This window comes from Arachis ipaensis, chromosome B04 (genome assembly GCF_000816755.2).
Source record: "Arachis ipaensis cultivar K30076 chromosome B04, Araip1.1, whole genome shotgun sequence".
Classification (NCBI taxonomy): domain Eukaryota; kingdom Viridiplantae; phylum Streptophyta; class Magnoliopsida; order Fabales; family Fabaceae; genus Arachis; species Arachis ipaensis.
This window is the reverse complement of record NC_029788.2, coordinates 132129886-132145355: the sequence shown is the minus strand read 5'-3', so window position 1 is coordinate 132145355 and position 15470 is coordinate 132129886. Positions and strand designations below refer to the sequence as shown.

Genomic DNA, 15470 nt, shown 5'->3' with positions numbered 1-15470 from the left:
AGTAAACTACAATAAAAGATTATGTAATTATATATATATATTTTTAGTTTGATTTTGCTCTGAAGGCTCAAGCTTCTGAGATGTGGATTAATTTCTTGCTGATAAGTTAATCATGAATATTTTGTTTTCTCTTGTAGTTTGTTTTATATTTTAATTCTAATCTTTGTTTTGACTGACTTATATGTTATATGTAAGTAAAGTTGTTTTCACATTAACCCAGATGACTTGAATATTTTAAGTCTATCTCTGTTATGACTTCATATGATTGTTGCTCATTCTGTTTTCTCATTTCCCCTATATTCCCACTTGATATTTATATTTAACTAATGATGGATTATTTTGGTATTACCTTCTGGCTAAGAAAACTTTGAATCATTGTACAGTTCACTTTCCGAGTTTGGTGTTCTTGGATTTGAATTGGGTTACTCCATGGAAAATCCAAATTCACTGGTGATCTGGGAGGCGCAGTTTGGTGATTTTGCTAATGGGGCTCATGTGATATTTGACAATTTCTTGTCTTCTGGTGAGGCTAAGTGGCTCCGTCAGACTGGGCTTGTCGTGTTACTTCCTCATGGTTATGATGGCCAAGGCCCTGAGCATTCAAGTGCCAGATTGGAACGCTTCCTTCAGGTTTCCTCGTCAATCTATATTCTAATTTCTTTGAACTACTACACTTGGCTGTTGGATCTTTTTGTTTTAAAATCCTTTTAGTGCAAACAAGCAATTAACCTAAATAATGCTATGCTACTGATTACTTATATGACTTTGCCTTTTCTTTGTTTCATTTGCTCTGTTAATTCTCAATTTTATCTGTTTTTAATGGCAGATGGCTGATGACAATCCTTATGTTATTCCTGAGATGGATCCAACTCTTCGGAAACAGATTCAGGAGTGCAATTTGCAGATTGTGAATGTCACAACTCCTGCTAACTTCTTCCATGTTTTGCGGAGACAGGTTGGTAAAATTGTTTAAATAGTTAGTTTTGTCACTTGAAGTTATGTTCCTTACTTTTGTCATAGTATGCTGCTTTCCTTCTTTCAGATACATAGAGAATTCCGCAAACCTCTCATTGTAATGTCCCCTAAGAACCTGCTTCGTAGTAAGGCTTGCCGATCAAATTTGTCCGAGTTTGATGATGTCCAAGGACACCCAGGTTTTGACAAGCAGGGAACCAGATTTAAGCGCCTCATAAAGGACCAAAATGACCACTCAGACCTTGAGGAGGGTATTAGACGCCTCGTACTTTGTTCTGGAAAGGTTTGTGCTACTCATATTAACAACCTTTTTGTCATATTGCCCTTTATCTTAAAAAAAAAAAATTAACTTCTTTTATCTGATGGATTTTATTAAATAGAGAAGAAGAAAGGAAACATTGATTTTATGCAGTGCTTCAATGACACACATGTTTCTTATATCCCTTGCAGGTTTACTATGAACTTGATGAGCACAGAACAAAGGTTGAGGCAAAGGATGTTGCAATATGTAGGGTGGAACAGCTTTGTCCTTTCCCTTATGACCTTGTCCAAAGAGAGCTTAAACGATATCCTAGTAAGGGTTTTTATGTCCTTTCCCTTCTGAATTGGTTCTGATTCCTTTATGAACTAATTAGTAAAAGTTTATGTTTATATATTACTTTTTTATGTTTAACTGGAAAATTGCATTTAACATGAGGATGGTAGGGTTTAAATAACAAGTTATGGTTATTTGTCTTACACTTTATTATGTTTGTTTCTACCAGATGCTGAGGTTGTCTGGTGTCAAGAAGAACCAATGAACATGGGTGGATACAGTTATGTTCTTCCCCGGCTTATTTCTTCCATGAAAGCCGTCGGCAAGGGAAGCTACGACGATGTCAAGTATGTCGGCCGTGCTCCATCGGCAGCCACTGCCACCGGTTTCCTCAAGGTTCACCAGAAGGAGCAGGCTGAGATCGCCGAGAAAGCCCTTCAACGCGAACCGCTCAATTTCCCATACTAAAATGATGACTTGCAATGTTATCCACGTAAAGAGCAATAGTTGGAAGATTGCTTTATATCTCTTAATGATTTGCTTTTTGAATTTTGACCTTCTATAATATCCTTCTTTCCCTGAAAAAAATGTCAGGTATTCTGACTCGGTTGTATACTTATGCAGAGTTTTTTTCTTCTTTTTTTCCCCCTTTCCCTTAGTTGATAAGAGGTCATTGCCATATAGAACCCACAAAGGCTTCTTGCCTTAAAGTGTTGATATTTTTCAAACTTTTTGTTTCCTATAATTTGTAATTTGAAAATGCATCTTCAATAATTTTTGTGATTCCGGTGGCATTATTGCTTGGTAGAATAGCCCCGGGAACTTGGCCAGCATTCTCTCCTATAAATTTTTCTTCTTCAGCTTTCATTATTACCATTACTGCTACTACTACTACTTTCTAATAACTCGGATATAGTCCATGTAAGCTTGATATATATGACTTTCTGTGAAAATAAGTAAAATTCTTCTTTTGGTTTGAAGTTAACGAAAATGGTTAGAGGTTACAAGTGATACAAGTGGAGTATGATGAAATTTTAAGAAAAATTAAAGAACATTATAGAATTTAAGTTTGGTTTAGAATCAAGTTTGATCCAAATCTATGATGCACGAACATTGACACGGATACAGGACACGTCGACACGCGAATTTTAAAATTTTATATGACACGGGGACACACATACATACTTCATATATATAAAATATAAAGTATTTTTTAGATAAATCGTAATGATATTTTGATATTTTATTGATATTAAAATATAAATTAGATTTTTTAATTAGTTTTAATGTTTTATTTTAACTATATCAAGTATTTAAAATATTTTTTTGTTTAATAAATAATAATATATACTATATCTAAATTTATTTTAAGAATATATGTTAAAAATAAGATTGGACATGCTGACACGTGATGGTATTTAGGTGTGTCCAAGCGTGTCTAGAGAAAAAATTTTTATTTTTTATTAAGACACAGTTGGACACAGCAGACACGCGTGTCGGACGAGTGTCGTGTCCGAAATATGTCCGACACGCGGACACGATAACTCAGCGAAGTGTCCATACTTCAGAGATGCAAATAGTTTTTATCAAGTTGGAAGACTCATGAAACTACTTGACAAGTTGTTCAACTTGCAAAGTCAAAAGTTCTAATCAAAGATTGCAACTTGATAAAGATAAATGTAAAAGAAGATTCTAGTACACACTTGTACAATTTATATAAGTGGTTTATACTTTATAATGTGCAATTTGTACATAAAATTAGCAAGTGAAACTTAAAGAGAAAAATAGTAAAGTCTTTTGTATGTATAATTCCTTTGCATGAATTTTCATAATATGTAAGAGTATTATAGACTTCTCTATATATTAAGAGATTGTGATTTTACTACTTTGTCATATTATTTTCAGTATTATTTATATTCTTGTTTAGTTTTATCTATTTCTCGTATGCAAATTTTAGTTACGTCATTTTGTCCCTATTAACTCTGGCTATCTAATAAAATTAAGAATACAAGTCACTAACCATGTGTCATACTACAAATTATAAAAGTAATTTTATTTTCATATTGTAGCCATCTTTTTCAACGAGATAATCCAAATCCTTATCTGTTAATGGATTTCTTAGTGAGATAAAAATGCAGGGAAGTTGGAAGAAGAAATAAAATAAGGGGAAAACAAGAGAGTGGTCTCAATAATCAACAAAGATTATCTCACAAAGGAGATAAGTGATTACAAATTTTAAAACTCTTGTCATACACCTTTTGAATGAGTGATTAATATTATTATTAGTTTATTGTGTTATAACTATAGTATAAAATTAGACTGTCCGATTTCTTTATTAAAAAATTCGTTGACCACAAATTGGACCGTCCCATTAGTTTTTATTTTTTTTTTAATTTAAAATAAAATCGGACCCTCCGTTTACATTTTTTGTTTTTTAAACTGAGGGTCCGTTTACAATTTTTGTTTTTTTTTAATTTTTCCTTTAAATGAAAATGGATCCTCCGTATTTAGATTTTTTTTTTAAAAAAACAAAACGGACCCTTCGAATTTTATTAAAAAAATATTCTTTTATAGATTCTCTCTAATCGGACCGTCCGAGTTCCTTATTCTAAATCTCTCGGTCCGATTTCAGCCCCCTGACATCACATGCAGAAAAAACACTCCTATTCTCCATAATGCTGTATCACCCCACACCTTCCTCCATATTAAAAATAAAAAGCGACTAAAATCAGCTACCAAGTCAGTTATTAGTATAAAATATATATTGGAATATAAATAAATATTAAAAATAAATTAAACCACACATATATTTATAAATAAATATATTAGTAATTGATTATAATGGCTAATTTTAGTATACAAATAACATTTTTGTTATTATTACGAAGACCAAAGAAAGCACACCTTTTGGACTATGGTGGTATTTCAAATTTTTAGTTAATTGTTGATAGATACATTACACGTCTACACTTATCAATACAATTTCAAGTGGCCAACTGTATTAATAACAATTCCAATAGACAATAAAGACAGAGAAAGAAGAAACATTTGGCATAGATTCTTTATTTTCCTTTCCTTTTTTTTACAGTACCTGGCATAGATTCTCTTTCCTAATTTGGCTTCTAGTCTTTTCCATATACTGTGCATTTGAAGACGTGGACATTAGAGTAGTCAGCAATGGACCATTTTTGGTAGCAAATCCTCACACAAATTCATATTAATTATTGAAAGAATTTTCAAGTGTACTGTCATATCGGTGTATTAGTGATTTTTAAACGTTGATCTTAATTATATATATTATATATATTTTTTATAATTAAAATCAACGGTTAAATAACTGAAACACCGGTATAACGGTACACTTAGAAAATTTTCTTTGATTATTAATAAATGAAAAAGGTTCATAGTTATCACTTATCAGTAACTTTGGTAGGTATTGTTAATTTGTGTAGAAGAAGTAGCTATTTAGAATTTGAATTTGACTAATTTGACTCACAAAATTATGATTTTTTTTTCTAATATACAATGATATTAAAAGCTGTCAACATCAAAAAGCAGGTTATCTTATTTGTAAAAGAGCATGCAAGTTCTGTCTATCATTGTCTAGAATAAACTCAAAAAAGCTACAACTCTTTTTTGTCACAAATTCTACTTCTTTTGTACATGCACTTGAACTAAGGGCAGTAGTACTTACAACTTGCAAAGGTAAGAGGTTTCTCATGAACATATCTACTCTCTCAATGTTGTAGAAATCACTTGAGATAATCTCTTGTGAAATATCTTTGACTTTGGCAATATATTGCATTCTAACTCAATGGATCTTGATATAAATGTTACCAAGATATGTTTAATTGTTGATATACCAAATTTATTAATTTATACTATGACAGATATTTTGGTCTATCTTTGATTCTGATAAACCAATGTGCTTTTTTTTCAGTATTTGGTGAACATAGGTTCCTTGTGAAGTGAATTTGTAGTGAAAACTCAAAACTATGGCATGGTTTAGAGCTGCTACTGTTATAACTAAAAGGAAACTTCTTCAAAGAAGTGCATGGAATTTTGCACCAAGAATTCAAGTACTTTCTTCACAACAGAAAACCTTTCATGCCACAAATTTCACACCAAAATCACAAGTTGTTGCTCCTAGTAAGCCAAGCCCTGTGCCTCTTTCAAGGCTCACAGATAGCTTCTTGTATGGAAGCAGCAGCACATACTTGGAGGAGCTTCAAAAGGCATGGGAAGCCGATCCGAGCAGCGTCGACGAGTCGTGGGACATCTTCTTTAGAAACTACATAGGCCATGACACCTCAAGAATCTCTCAGGTTTCAACCAAACAGATTCAAGAGAGCATGAGTTTGATGTTGTTGGTAAGAGCTTATCAAATGTATGGTCACATGATAGCAAAATTAGACCCTTTAGAATTGGGACAAAGACAGATTCCTCAAGAACTTGATCCTGCAAACTATGGCTTCACTGAATCTGATCTTGACAGAGAATTCTTCTTAGGGGCATGGAAGATTTCAGGGATCTTATCCGAGAATCAACCGGTTCGGACCCTTAGGTCCATCCTAACAAGGCTTGAAAAGGCCTATTGTGGCACCATTGGGTATGAATACATGCACATTGCAGACACTGAGAAATGCAATTGGCTAAGAGACAGAATTGAAAGTGAAGAAACTGCGAAATTCGACAGAGAACATTGCTTGGTGATCCTAGAAAGGCTTGCTTGGAGTTTGAAGTATGAGATGTTCCTTGGCACCAAGTGGAGTTCAGCTAAGAGATTCGGCCTAGAAGGCGCCGAAACACTGATTCCAGGCTTGCAGGAAGTGATAGATAGAGCTGCAGATTTCGGAGCTGAAAATGTAGTTTTAGGCACAACACATAGAGGCAGAGTTAATGCTTTAGGCACAGTGGTTAAGATGCCGTTGCGCAGAATCTTCTGCGAATTCAACGGCACCTTAAACTCGCCGGACGAAAGAGGATACACTGGAACTGGTGATGTTAAGCACCATTTAGGTGCCTCTTATGATCATAAAACTCGAAATTCAAAGAATGTGCATATTTCATTAGTACCAAATCCTAGTCACTTAGAAGCAGTGGATCCTGTGGTAGAAGGAAAAACTAGAGCTAAACAATATTTTTCAAATGATTCTGAAAGAATCAAGAACATTAGTATTTTGATTCATGGAGATGGTAGTTTACCAGGACAAGGTGTAGCATATGAAAGTTTGCATCTAAGTGCTCTTCCAAATTATTCTACTGGTGGAACTGTTCATCTAGTCCTCAACAATCAAGTTGCTTTTACAACTGATCCAGATTCTGGAAGATCTTCTCAGTATTGTACTGATATTGCAAAAGCCTTCGATTCGCCGGTTTTCCATGTAAATGGGGATGACATGGAAGCTGTCGCGCGCGCCTGCCAGCTGGCAGCTGAGTGGCGACAGACTTTCCATTCAGATGCTATGGTTGATGTGGTTTGTTATCGCAGATTCGGCCACAATGAAGTTGATGAGCCATTTCTTACACAACCTATGATGTATAAGGTAAGATTGAACTCTTTTTTTTTTCTCTTGAAATTTTTCTTAGCTGCTAAAAAGTGTTACTTGTGGCACAAGTAATAGTAATTTCTTGAATGCAGGTTATTAAGAACCATCCTACAGCTCTAGATTTCTATGAAAAGAAGCTTGTAGAATCAGGAGTAGTGACACAAGAAGAGGTTGATGGAATACACAAGAAGATTAATAAAATCCTCAATGATGAATTCTTGGCCAGCAAAGATCATGTTCCGGATCGAAAGGACTGGCTTTCTGCGAATTGGACCGGATTCAAGTCACCTGATCAACTTTCACCAATTAGAAACACAGGGTATGTGATCCTTTTCAGCTTAAGGGAAAACAAAATAATCAATTCTCACCTTTTTTGTTAATTATATAGAATATTTTTGTTATAGATGCATTGTTTTTGGAAAGTTAAACAAACACACCATTAGTCCTTATGAACTATGATATTTTCCACAAAGAATTCAACTTATATATACATGTATGCTCTTATGCAGGGTGAAGATAGAGACATTGAAGAAAATTGGCAAGTCAATTACAACTCTACCAGATAATATTACACCTCATAGAGCAGTGAAAAAGTTCTATGAACAAAGGGTTCAGATGCTAGAGAGTGGAGAAGGCATAGATTGGGGTTTTGCAGAAGCACTTGCTTTTGCTACATTGATAGCAGAAGGTAACCATGTTAGGCTGAGTGGTCAAGATGTCGAAAGAGGTACATTCAGTCATCGCCACGCAATAATTCATGATCAACAAACTGGTGTGAAGTATTGTCCTCTTGATCATGTTAATCCAAACCAAAGAAAAGAAATGTTCACAGTAAGCAATAGGTAATAAAAGTTTCATAATTCCTATCTCAAGCTTTCCTTCAATCATGGCTAGACCTAGACTACTATACTTTTACTCAATTTTCGATTAGATTTTCATAGTTTAATTGGAAATTGAGTGAGACTATAAGAACTTTTAGCATAATTAAACCTTTAATATTTTTACTTATATGTGTTCTTGGTCTTAAATTTGAACAAAATCTTCTGTTGTTATTATCAACAGCACTCTTTCAGAGTATGGTGTAATGGGATTTGAATTTGGTTACTCAATGGAAAATCCACATTCCTTGGTGATGTGGGAAGCTCAGTTTGGTGATTTTGCCAATGGAGGCCAAGTGATCATAGACAATTTCCTGAGCTCCTGCGAGGCGAAGTGGCTTCGCCAAAACGGCCTTGTTCTGTTGCTTCCTCATGGTTATGATGGCCAAGGACCTGAACACTCAAGTGCAAGATTGGAACGTTTTCTTCAGGCAAAAGATTCATAATTGACACCATTTTCAATCATATACTTTTGTTAACTTATTAAATTTATAACAAAAGGCTTAGTCCAAAAACTAAGACATTGATTATTCAATGCTTTATATTGCAGATGAGTAATGAAAATCCTTTTGTTATACCTGAGATGGATCCAAAGGTTACCAAACAAATCCAAGAATGTAATTGGCAAGTTGTTAATATCACAACTCCTGCTAATTACTTCCATGTTTTGCGACGCCAGGTATATATATTTCTTCTTTTCTGTTTATCTGTTACTGTCATTTTCTAGTATATTCTTAGATCAATGTATCTAAATACAATGAAATATACTTTTCAGATACATAGGGAATTCAGAAAGCCTCTAATTGTGATGTCCCCTAAGAACCTTTTACGTCACAAGGAATGCAAATCAAAGATATCTGAATTTGTAGATGTTGAAGGAAATGATGAACATCAAGAGAGTACCAAATTTATGCGCCTTATAAAGGACAAGAACAACCATTCTCAATTGGAAGAGGGTGTTAGAAGAGTTATTCTCTGCTCTGGAAAGGTTCTTTATGATCATGATTGAAGTTATATTTCTTTATTTCAATAACAAGATTGGTAGTTTTCTAAGTTTTCATTGTTTGTTTTGGTTTGTTTCTCTCTTCAGATCATAATATCAATAACTTTAAAGGAATGTTCTTAGTTCATTATATCTGTTACTCTTACATTTCATTGTAGTATTTAATAAGCATTGAATGTATTTACAGGTATATTATGATCTTGATGAAGAACGTGGAAAGATCAATGCAAAAGATATTGCAATTTGTAGGGTTGAACAACTTTGTCCCTTTCCATATGATCTCATTCAACAAGAGTTGAAAAGATATCCAAGTAAGCATCAATTTCTTGCAAGAAAGTACAACATTGATTGAAGTTATATCTCCATAAATGTTTCAATATGTTCTAACTTATAAAAATTTGATACTAAATAACATTACTTATATACTATGATGCACGGACACGACACAGGACACGCATATGTAATTTATAGAAATCTTTAACAAATTACATAGAAATGAAAGAGGACTGAAATATAATTTTTTTACAAAAGTTACAATTGGATAATATTTAACTCCATTTGATTTATTTAGTAATTTGCAAAAAAATGTAATTATTAGACTATAAATTCAACTACACTATTAAAACTCAAGAGAGAATATTAAATAAAAGATTTTGTACCAGCTATTAATTAAAGGTGATAAATAAATAAAAAATAATCAAATAAGGGTAATGATAAAAAATTCTAATTTATGCTTTTAATTGTGCTCCTAATGCTTAAAAGCTTATGATGTATGGACATTAATATAGACACGGATAGGGGACACAACATGATATGAGACACACTGACATACAAATTTTAAAATCTTATAAGACACGGGAATACGCATATATATAAAATATAAGATAATTTTTAGATAAATCGTAATGATGTTTTGATATTTTATTGATATTAAAATATAAATTAATTTTTTAATTATTTTTAATATTTTTTTTAATTATATAAAATATTTTTTAATAATTAATAATATATACTATTTCTAAACTCATTTCAAAAATACATGTTAAGAATAAAGTTGGACACGTCGTAATGGTATTTAAGTGTGACCAAGTGTATTTGGAAAAGAATTTTTTATTTTTTATTAAGGTACGGTTAGACACAGAAAGACACGCGTGTCAGACAAGTGTCGATGAATATCGTGTCCGAAATGTGTTCGATACGGCAAATCAAAAAAAGTGTCCGTGCTTCAATTCATAGCTTATATATATGTGCTTAAGTACTTTCTTTGTGTTTATGCACTCTTAAATCATATATTTGAATATAAATACAGATATAAGAGGAGTATCATTGCATCGTTCAAGTTACTTGTGATACAAGGCATTGACTAATTTGACACATTCCTTTGTTTTTTCAACTATTAGATGCAGAGATAGTTTGGTGCCAAGAAGAACCAATGAACATGGGAGCATATTATTACATGTTACCACGTCTTTGGACAAGCATGAAAACATTGGGAAGAGGATCCATGGAAGACATCAAATATGTTGGTCGTGACCCAGCTGCAGCCACAGCAACAGGGTTCTATAAGATTCATCAGAAGGAGCAGAGTGAGCTTGTTCACAAAGCCATGCAAAACCAACCAATTCACTATCCATTCTAAAAATGCATTTTTCCTTTTATTATTATTATTATTATTAGTATTTGTATAGTGCAAAGCCACAATGCTTTTTTTCTCATTTGGTATTGCTTTTATTTAAGACAAACTCTTGGTGGTTAACAATAATTATAAAATCGCATTATACTATTATTTAAAGTGGCTCTATCTTTGATTTTGAAAACAAAATAAAATCGAGTATACAACTTAAATGTTTTATATAATTAAAAGAAATTAGAAAACTTTGTTGAATTTGTTCAGAAACTTTACAAATATGTAAAAACATGATATGTCTTTATTGCAAACAAAATAAAATAAATAATATCTATTCAAGGTTAATGAACATTCCTTTTTTGTTTTTTGGGCCTTATGCACACTCCTAATATGTGCTACAATAAGACTATGCACTTATAAAGTAAATCCACTTAATAATTTTCTATCCCTGATTATCATGAGCAAATTAGGCAACTTAGGTTATCATTTTTTTTTGGAAAGGAAACCTAGGTTATCATTACTCAAACGAAAAAAGCCCATTTTGTTTACTTTTTTGTTGTTTTAACCATAAAATAAATTTTTATTGTTAGGGTAAAATATATTTTATTCTTGAAATTTGTTAAAATTTTTAAAAATGCTCTTAAATTTTATTTTATTTTAATTTTGTCCTTGAAATTTTAAAAAAATTTAAGACCAATCCTGTAATAATGCATAACAACTATATCTTGTTTGTTTTGCTTATGTTGAAAGTTGTTTTTATAAAATTGTTGCTGAATTGATCATAAATTTATTAAAAAATTAGCCACCAAGAATATATTTGATGCAAATCAAAAACTTCTAATACAAAATTGAAACAAAATAAAATTAAAAAATATTTTTAAAATTTTTAACAAATTTCAAAGATAAAAAATATACTTTACTTTTACCATTATTATTATGTATTCACCATGAGCGTGTGAATGGTTTCCTTTCAAAACAAAAACTGAGTATTAAGAAAACAGTGATAACAGTAAGAAGTGCACTTAGACAACAAAGCAGAAACACCATGTATTAAGATATTAGCATTGAATTGAAGCTCATTAGTCATTAGTTTAACATTGATTGTTCTTCTTTAAACTCAACGTGAGTTTTTTCTATTTTGATACTGTGATCGAAATAAAAAAAGAAACTTAATAAGAGACTAGTTAATTGTTTGCAAAGAAGACATGAGCAAATCTTGATGGAAAGATTATACTGAAGTCTGAACCTCAAAATAGACCTTAATCATTACCATGAAATGGGAAATCAAATTCCTACAAGGAGCATCAGCTCAACCTTTAATTTTTTTTTTAAATAAACAAAAAACTATATGAAGCTGCTATTCATTCACTATGAACAGATTGCAAATCTACCATTTCTTCTGAACTTGTCCATGAAGAAAACTGGACTCAGGATTGAGTGATGATCACTTCATCTGCTCCATATATACGCTGAAGCTCTTTTGTAGCAGCTTGATATGATGCTGCTCAGAGGGGTGAAAACAGAACAAAGGTAGAAAAGACACAAGAATTAGTGTTATATCTAAGCATGGACAATTGAATCAAAAGATATAGCTATCCAAGTGATCTTAACCACAACCAAGAAACTAAAATCTCTGTTACCTTTCCAACTACTAAAGTTCTTCTCGTTGATGGTGGTGCCAGTGACATTCTGAATTGCATCAAAGAGCATCTCCTGGGGAGTGTTTTTCAACTCTTGAACCACACCATAGACGGTTTTTCCATTCTCAAAGTATATGTGGTTGTTAGGGTGTTTGGTCTTGGCACCAGCATGCCGCTCAAACTCATATGCATTTAGACACTGCATGACAGAATGTTATATAAGCACACTCAGACATGCAGATTATCAGAATTCAAGCCATTTGAGAAGCTAACCTTTGATTCCTTGCAGTCATCGCATGAACACACATACCCAGTTCCTTTTATGACTGCCCCCAGGCTCTTCTGCCAAGTAGAATATCTAACATGTAAAAAACCTTACTATATAAAAGTACAAGAGCTCACAAATAACTCAAGATAAAAAACTATTACACACTTTACCTCCCGCGACCATGAAACATATTTCACAACAACACCATCAAAAATACCAGTTGACAACAAACTTTTGACATTTGAAGGGAAGTTGTTAGATGAAGCCTTCTTGGTTTTCTTCTCTTTGTTCTTCTGTGTAGTATCAATTTGAGTATTAGCTGTTTGAGTATTATTTACAGGTTGTTCGGCATTTGGATTAATCTGATCGCCCATCAATAGATTATAGCCGTTTGTGATTCCACCAGAGGGATTGGACTCAGGATTACTAGTAAAAGCAATGAAGGGCATGGTACCACTCACACCCTTATTATAGTTGTGACCTGCTAGGAAAGAGCTAGAATTTCCAGTCTCAAATGGGGTCAATGTTGGTGGGATGTTTGAATCGGTACTAATATATGTTGGACCCATGGATACCAAATTCTCAAGGCCCTTGCCATAGAAAGGACTGATGTTTATGAAATTTTCTCCTGGTTTACTGTAAGTTGGACCTGTTGGTATGAAGTTCTCATGCCCCTTTGAATATGACTGATCCATGGGTACAAAATCTGCCCTGTTAAAGGGCTGACTCATTGACAAGCCATACTTCTGGTTCATCAGCATAAAACTCCCATCGGCTTTATTGAAGGGACGATCCATTGAAATAGAATTGTTATTGGTGTTGCTTATTCCACTGACCATTGCAATGATATTGTCATTCCCATTATTATAAGCTGATCCCAACGATATGTTCGCATCATTCCTATTGTGGCCTGTACCTATTGAAATTGTACTACTATCTGCCCTACTATATGGGTGCCCTATGGAAGCAGGCAAGAGATTGTAAGAATCCCTGACTTGATTGACTTTAACCTTTCTGATGCCACCAAAATTGGGATCTGATGAAGTGTCTGCAATGGCATGAGATCTTGACAAGCCAGAAGATTGTTCATTACGAAATTGATTCTCAACATCCCTCCTAGCCACATTCAAACTTCCACTTCCAGTTGATAGCAGATTTTTATCAACCAAATTGATTGCCCGTCGAGGATCAGATCCAAAGAGCCGGTCAGAAAATTGACCTGTGACAGAGTGAAACCCTGAATTGGTGTCCCATGGAGAAACATTCACATGGGAAACTCCTGAAAATGGATTACCACCAATTGCTTCAACTGCTTGTTTCTTGTTGCTGAATGTTTCTGGTTCACCTGTATTCATAAACCACTGATGGTCACGCTTTTGTTCAACTCTGGAAGAATTCTCATACCCCAAATTTTCTCCAGCAAAGCAGCCAGAATCCCGTGGCAGCCATAAGCTTTTATGCTGAAAAGACTGGAAAAAAAAGCTTAGAGTGGTTTTCTTGTTGACTGAACTTGCAATATCAAAAAACAGACCAGCTGAAGAAAACAGGAAAAAACAAAGACCACAACATATGTATCTGGTTCAACAAAGTATTTATCCTTGCAACTTCAAAATCAAGCTCATATATAAGTTGATATTATTCTATGCATGCAGTTTAACATCATACAGTTAACCTCATTATCATCAATGAAAGAATCTACCAGAAAAAGCAAGATATTTCATGCGTTTATAAGAGATCGTCACAAATTTATATAAGAGTCTAATTTTATACATCTTAAACCAAACTTCCCAAACAAATTTCTTCACCAACAAGCCTCAGTTATTAAAACACTAGAATTTTAATTGAAGTTACATTATGGACTCCATTTCATTTCAGGCATACATACTAACATATATATCTCGCATCAGTCACATTATTCATTACCACGTGGTGACACTTTCATATAAGAAAAAAAAAATCAGGAATTAGTATGATGAACCGAGCAACATGATAAATTTAATTTATTTAACCCAAAAGAAACTAGCTTCCCAGAAACATATATACAATATCATCATATATCAAGGGGCCCCCAATTTAAAATGCAAAAAAATTAAAATCTGAAGCGCACTTGATATAAATTATAAAATGGTGCCAATCAAAGAACAAAAACATTACTATATTCAGTGAAAAAAAAAATGCACACTTCAACAAACACAGCATATGCATGCAAATACGAATCAGAATAATTGCTTGGTTAGAATCTTCTACTCACCATTCTCTCGTTGGATACTTCAAAATCACGCTTCCACCACAATGACCACAAAATTTAAAAAAAATAAAATAAAATTCAAAGTAGTAATTTACCACAGTTGACAAAAAAAAATGTGAATTTCAAAAACAGTAGCAATTTACCAACAAACAAAAAAAACTAGAGTGAGGAAATGGAACCGAGAAAACGGACAATCGATCACCGCGGCGAACGGCGGAGACTAACAGTCGCCGAGCCGGAGATATTCGCCGGAGAATTTTCCGGTGGTTGGAACTCCGTCGGAGAAAGCGACAGTTACGAAAACGAAGTTGTGTTGTAGGATTAAGAAATGAGGTTTACGAGTAAAGTGGGAGTGTGGGATCAAAGATATAGTGCGGCACCCTATAAACTTACCATATATCAAACACTCGAATCTACCGTACACGTGGACCTTCTGGGATCCCTGAATCCTCATTATTGTCGAAGAGACGATCTGACCGTTAGTCTTATGTAGGCATTCACTGAATAGTTTTCACGGAAAAAGGTCGCACCCCCTCTAGAAAGCCACATGGAGTATAGTGATTGGTTCGTTTGTACTCTTACATATTCTCTTACATTATTAATTGTGTAATTTTTATTTAGTGGAAACTCAGGTGCAATAGACTTCACGTGAAATTGATAGTGAGAGTCGTTAGATAAAAATTTAGTCAAATCAGCAAACCATCTCACAGCTCTCAACTATCAACTTCACGTGAAGTCGACTGCACT

The 15470-nt window shown here is 33.5% G+C and overlaps 3 protein-coding genes across 7 annotated transcripts in view; 2 read left to right on the top strand and 1 right to left on the bottom strand.

Annotated features, from left to right (window-relative positions):
• The window catches only part of LOC107635648 (2-oxoglutarate dehydrogenase, mitochondrial), a 5595-nt gene extending 3252 nt beyond the window's left edge, over nucleotides 1–2343 (top strand). For 2 of the 3 annotated variants that reach the window (XM_021122236.1, XM_016339171.2), the window contains exons 5-9: nucleotides 384–630; nucleotides 827–955; nucleotides 1043–1258; nucleotides 1426–1549; nucleotides 1740–2343. In XM_021122236.1, the coding sequence (XP_020977895.1) occupies nucleotides 384–630; nucleotides 827–955; nucleotides 1043–1258; nucleotides 1426–1549; nucleotides 1740–1978 (955 nt within the window). In that variant the 3' untranslated portion in view covers nucleotides 1979–2343. Of the gene's footprint in view, nucleotides 1–383; nucleotides 631–826; nucleotides 956–1020; nucleotides 1259–1425; nucleotides 1550–1739 lie in introns of those variants that run through there. The other variant, XM_021122237.1, reaches the window with a different exon arrangement.
• Nucleotides 5080–10726, top strand: LOC107635647 (2-oxoglutarate dehydrogenase, mitochondrial). Its single transcript, XM_016339170.2, has 9 exons — nucleotides 5080–5215; nucleotides 5451–7056; nucleotides 7152–7378; nucleotides 7569–7901; nucleotides 8122–8368; nucleotides 8488–8616; nucleotides 8713–8925; nucleotides 9128–9251; nucleotides 10341–10726. The coding sequence occupies exons 2-9, from the start codon at nucleotides 5506–5508 to the stop codon at nucleotides 10577–10579; spliced, it is 3063 nt and encodes a 1020-aa protein (XP_016194656.1). The 5' UTR covers nucleotides 5080–5215; nucleotides 5451–5505; the 3' UTR covers nucleotides 10580–10726.
• Nucleotides 11756–14787, bottom strand: LOC107635645 (probable WRKY transcription factor protein 1). Of its 3 annotated transcripts, none has more exons than XM_016339169.2 (5): nucleotides 14727–14787; nucleotides 12646–13944; nucleotides 12481–12549; nucleotides 12208–12406; nucleotides 11756–12068 (listed from the first exon to the last, which is right to left on the bottom strand). In XM_016339169.2, the coding sequence occupies exons 1-5, from the start codon at nucleotides 14727–14729 to the stop codon at nucleotides 11995–11997; spliced, it is 1644 nt and encodes a 547-aa protein (XP_016194655.1). In that variant the 5' UTR covers nucleotides 14730–14787; the 3' UTR covers nucleotides 11756–11994. The 3 variants fall into 3 exon arrangements, with proteins under 3 accessions (XP_016194655.1, XP_020977893.1, XP_020977894.1); XM_021122234.1 differs by having other exon boundaries at nucleotides 12646–13935; XM_021122235.1 differs by having other exon boundaries at nucleotides 12646–13861; nucleotides 14727–14776.

What these genes read in the sequence shown, in the direction of transcription:
- LOC107635645 (XM_016339169.2), bottom strand. An exon ending in ATGTTTCATGGTCGCGGGAG is followed by an intron (nt 12,550 to 12,645) that starts GTAAAGTGTGTA and finishes TCTACTTGGCAG; the next exon opens with AAGAGCCTGGGGGCAGTCAT. An exon ending in ATGACTGCAAGGAATCAAAG is followed by an intron (nt 12,407 to 12,480) that starts GTTAGCTTCTCA and finishes TCTGTCATGCAG; the next exon opens with TGTCTAAATGCATATGAGTT.
- LOC107635647 (XM_016339170.2), top strand. Translation starts at nt 5,506, where the DNA reads ATGGCATGGTTTAGAGCTGCTACTGTTATAACTAAAAGGAAACTTCTT. An exon ending in ATGTTCACAGTAAGCAATAG is followed by an intron (nt 7,902 to 8,121) that starts GTAATAAAAGTT and finishes TATTATCAACAG; the next exon opens with CACTCTTTCAGAGTATGGTG. An exon ending in TCCATGTTTTGCGACGCCAG is followed by an intron (nt 8,617 to 8,712) that starts GTATATATATTT and finishes TATACTTTTCAG; the next exon opens with ATACATAGGGAATTCAGAAA.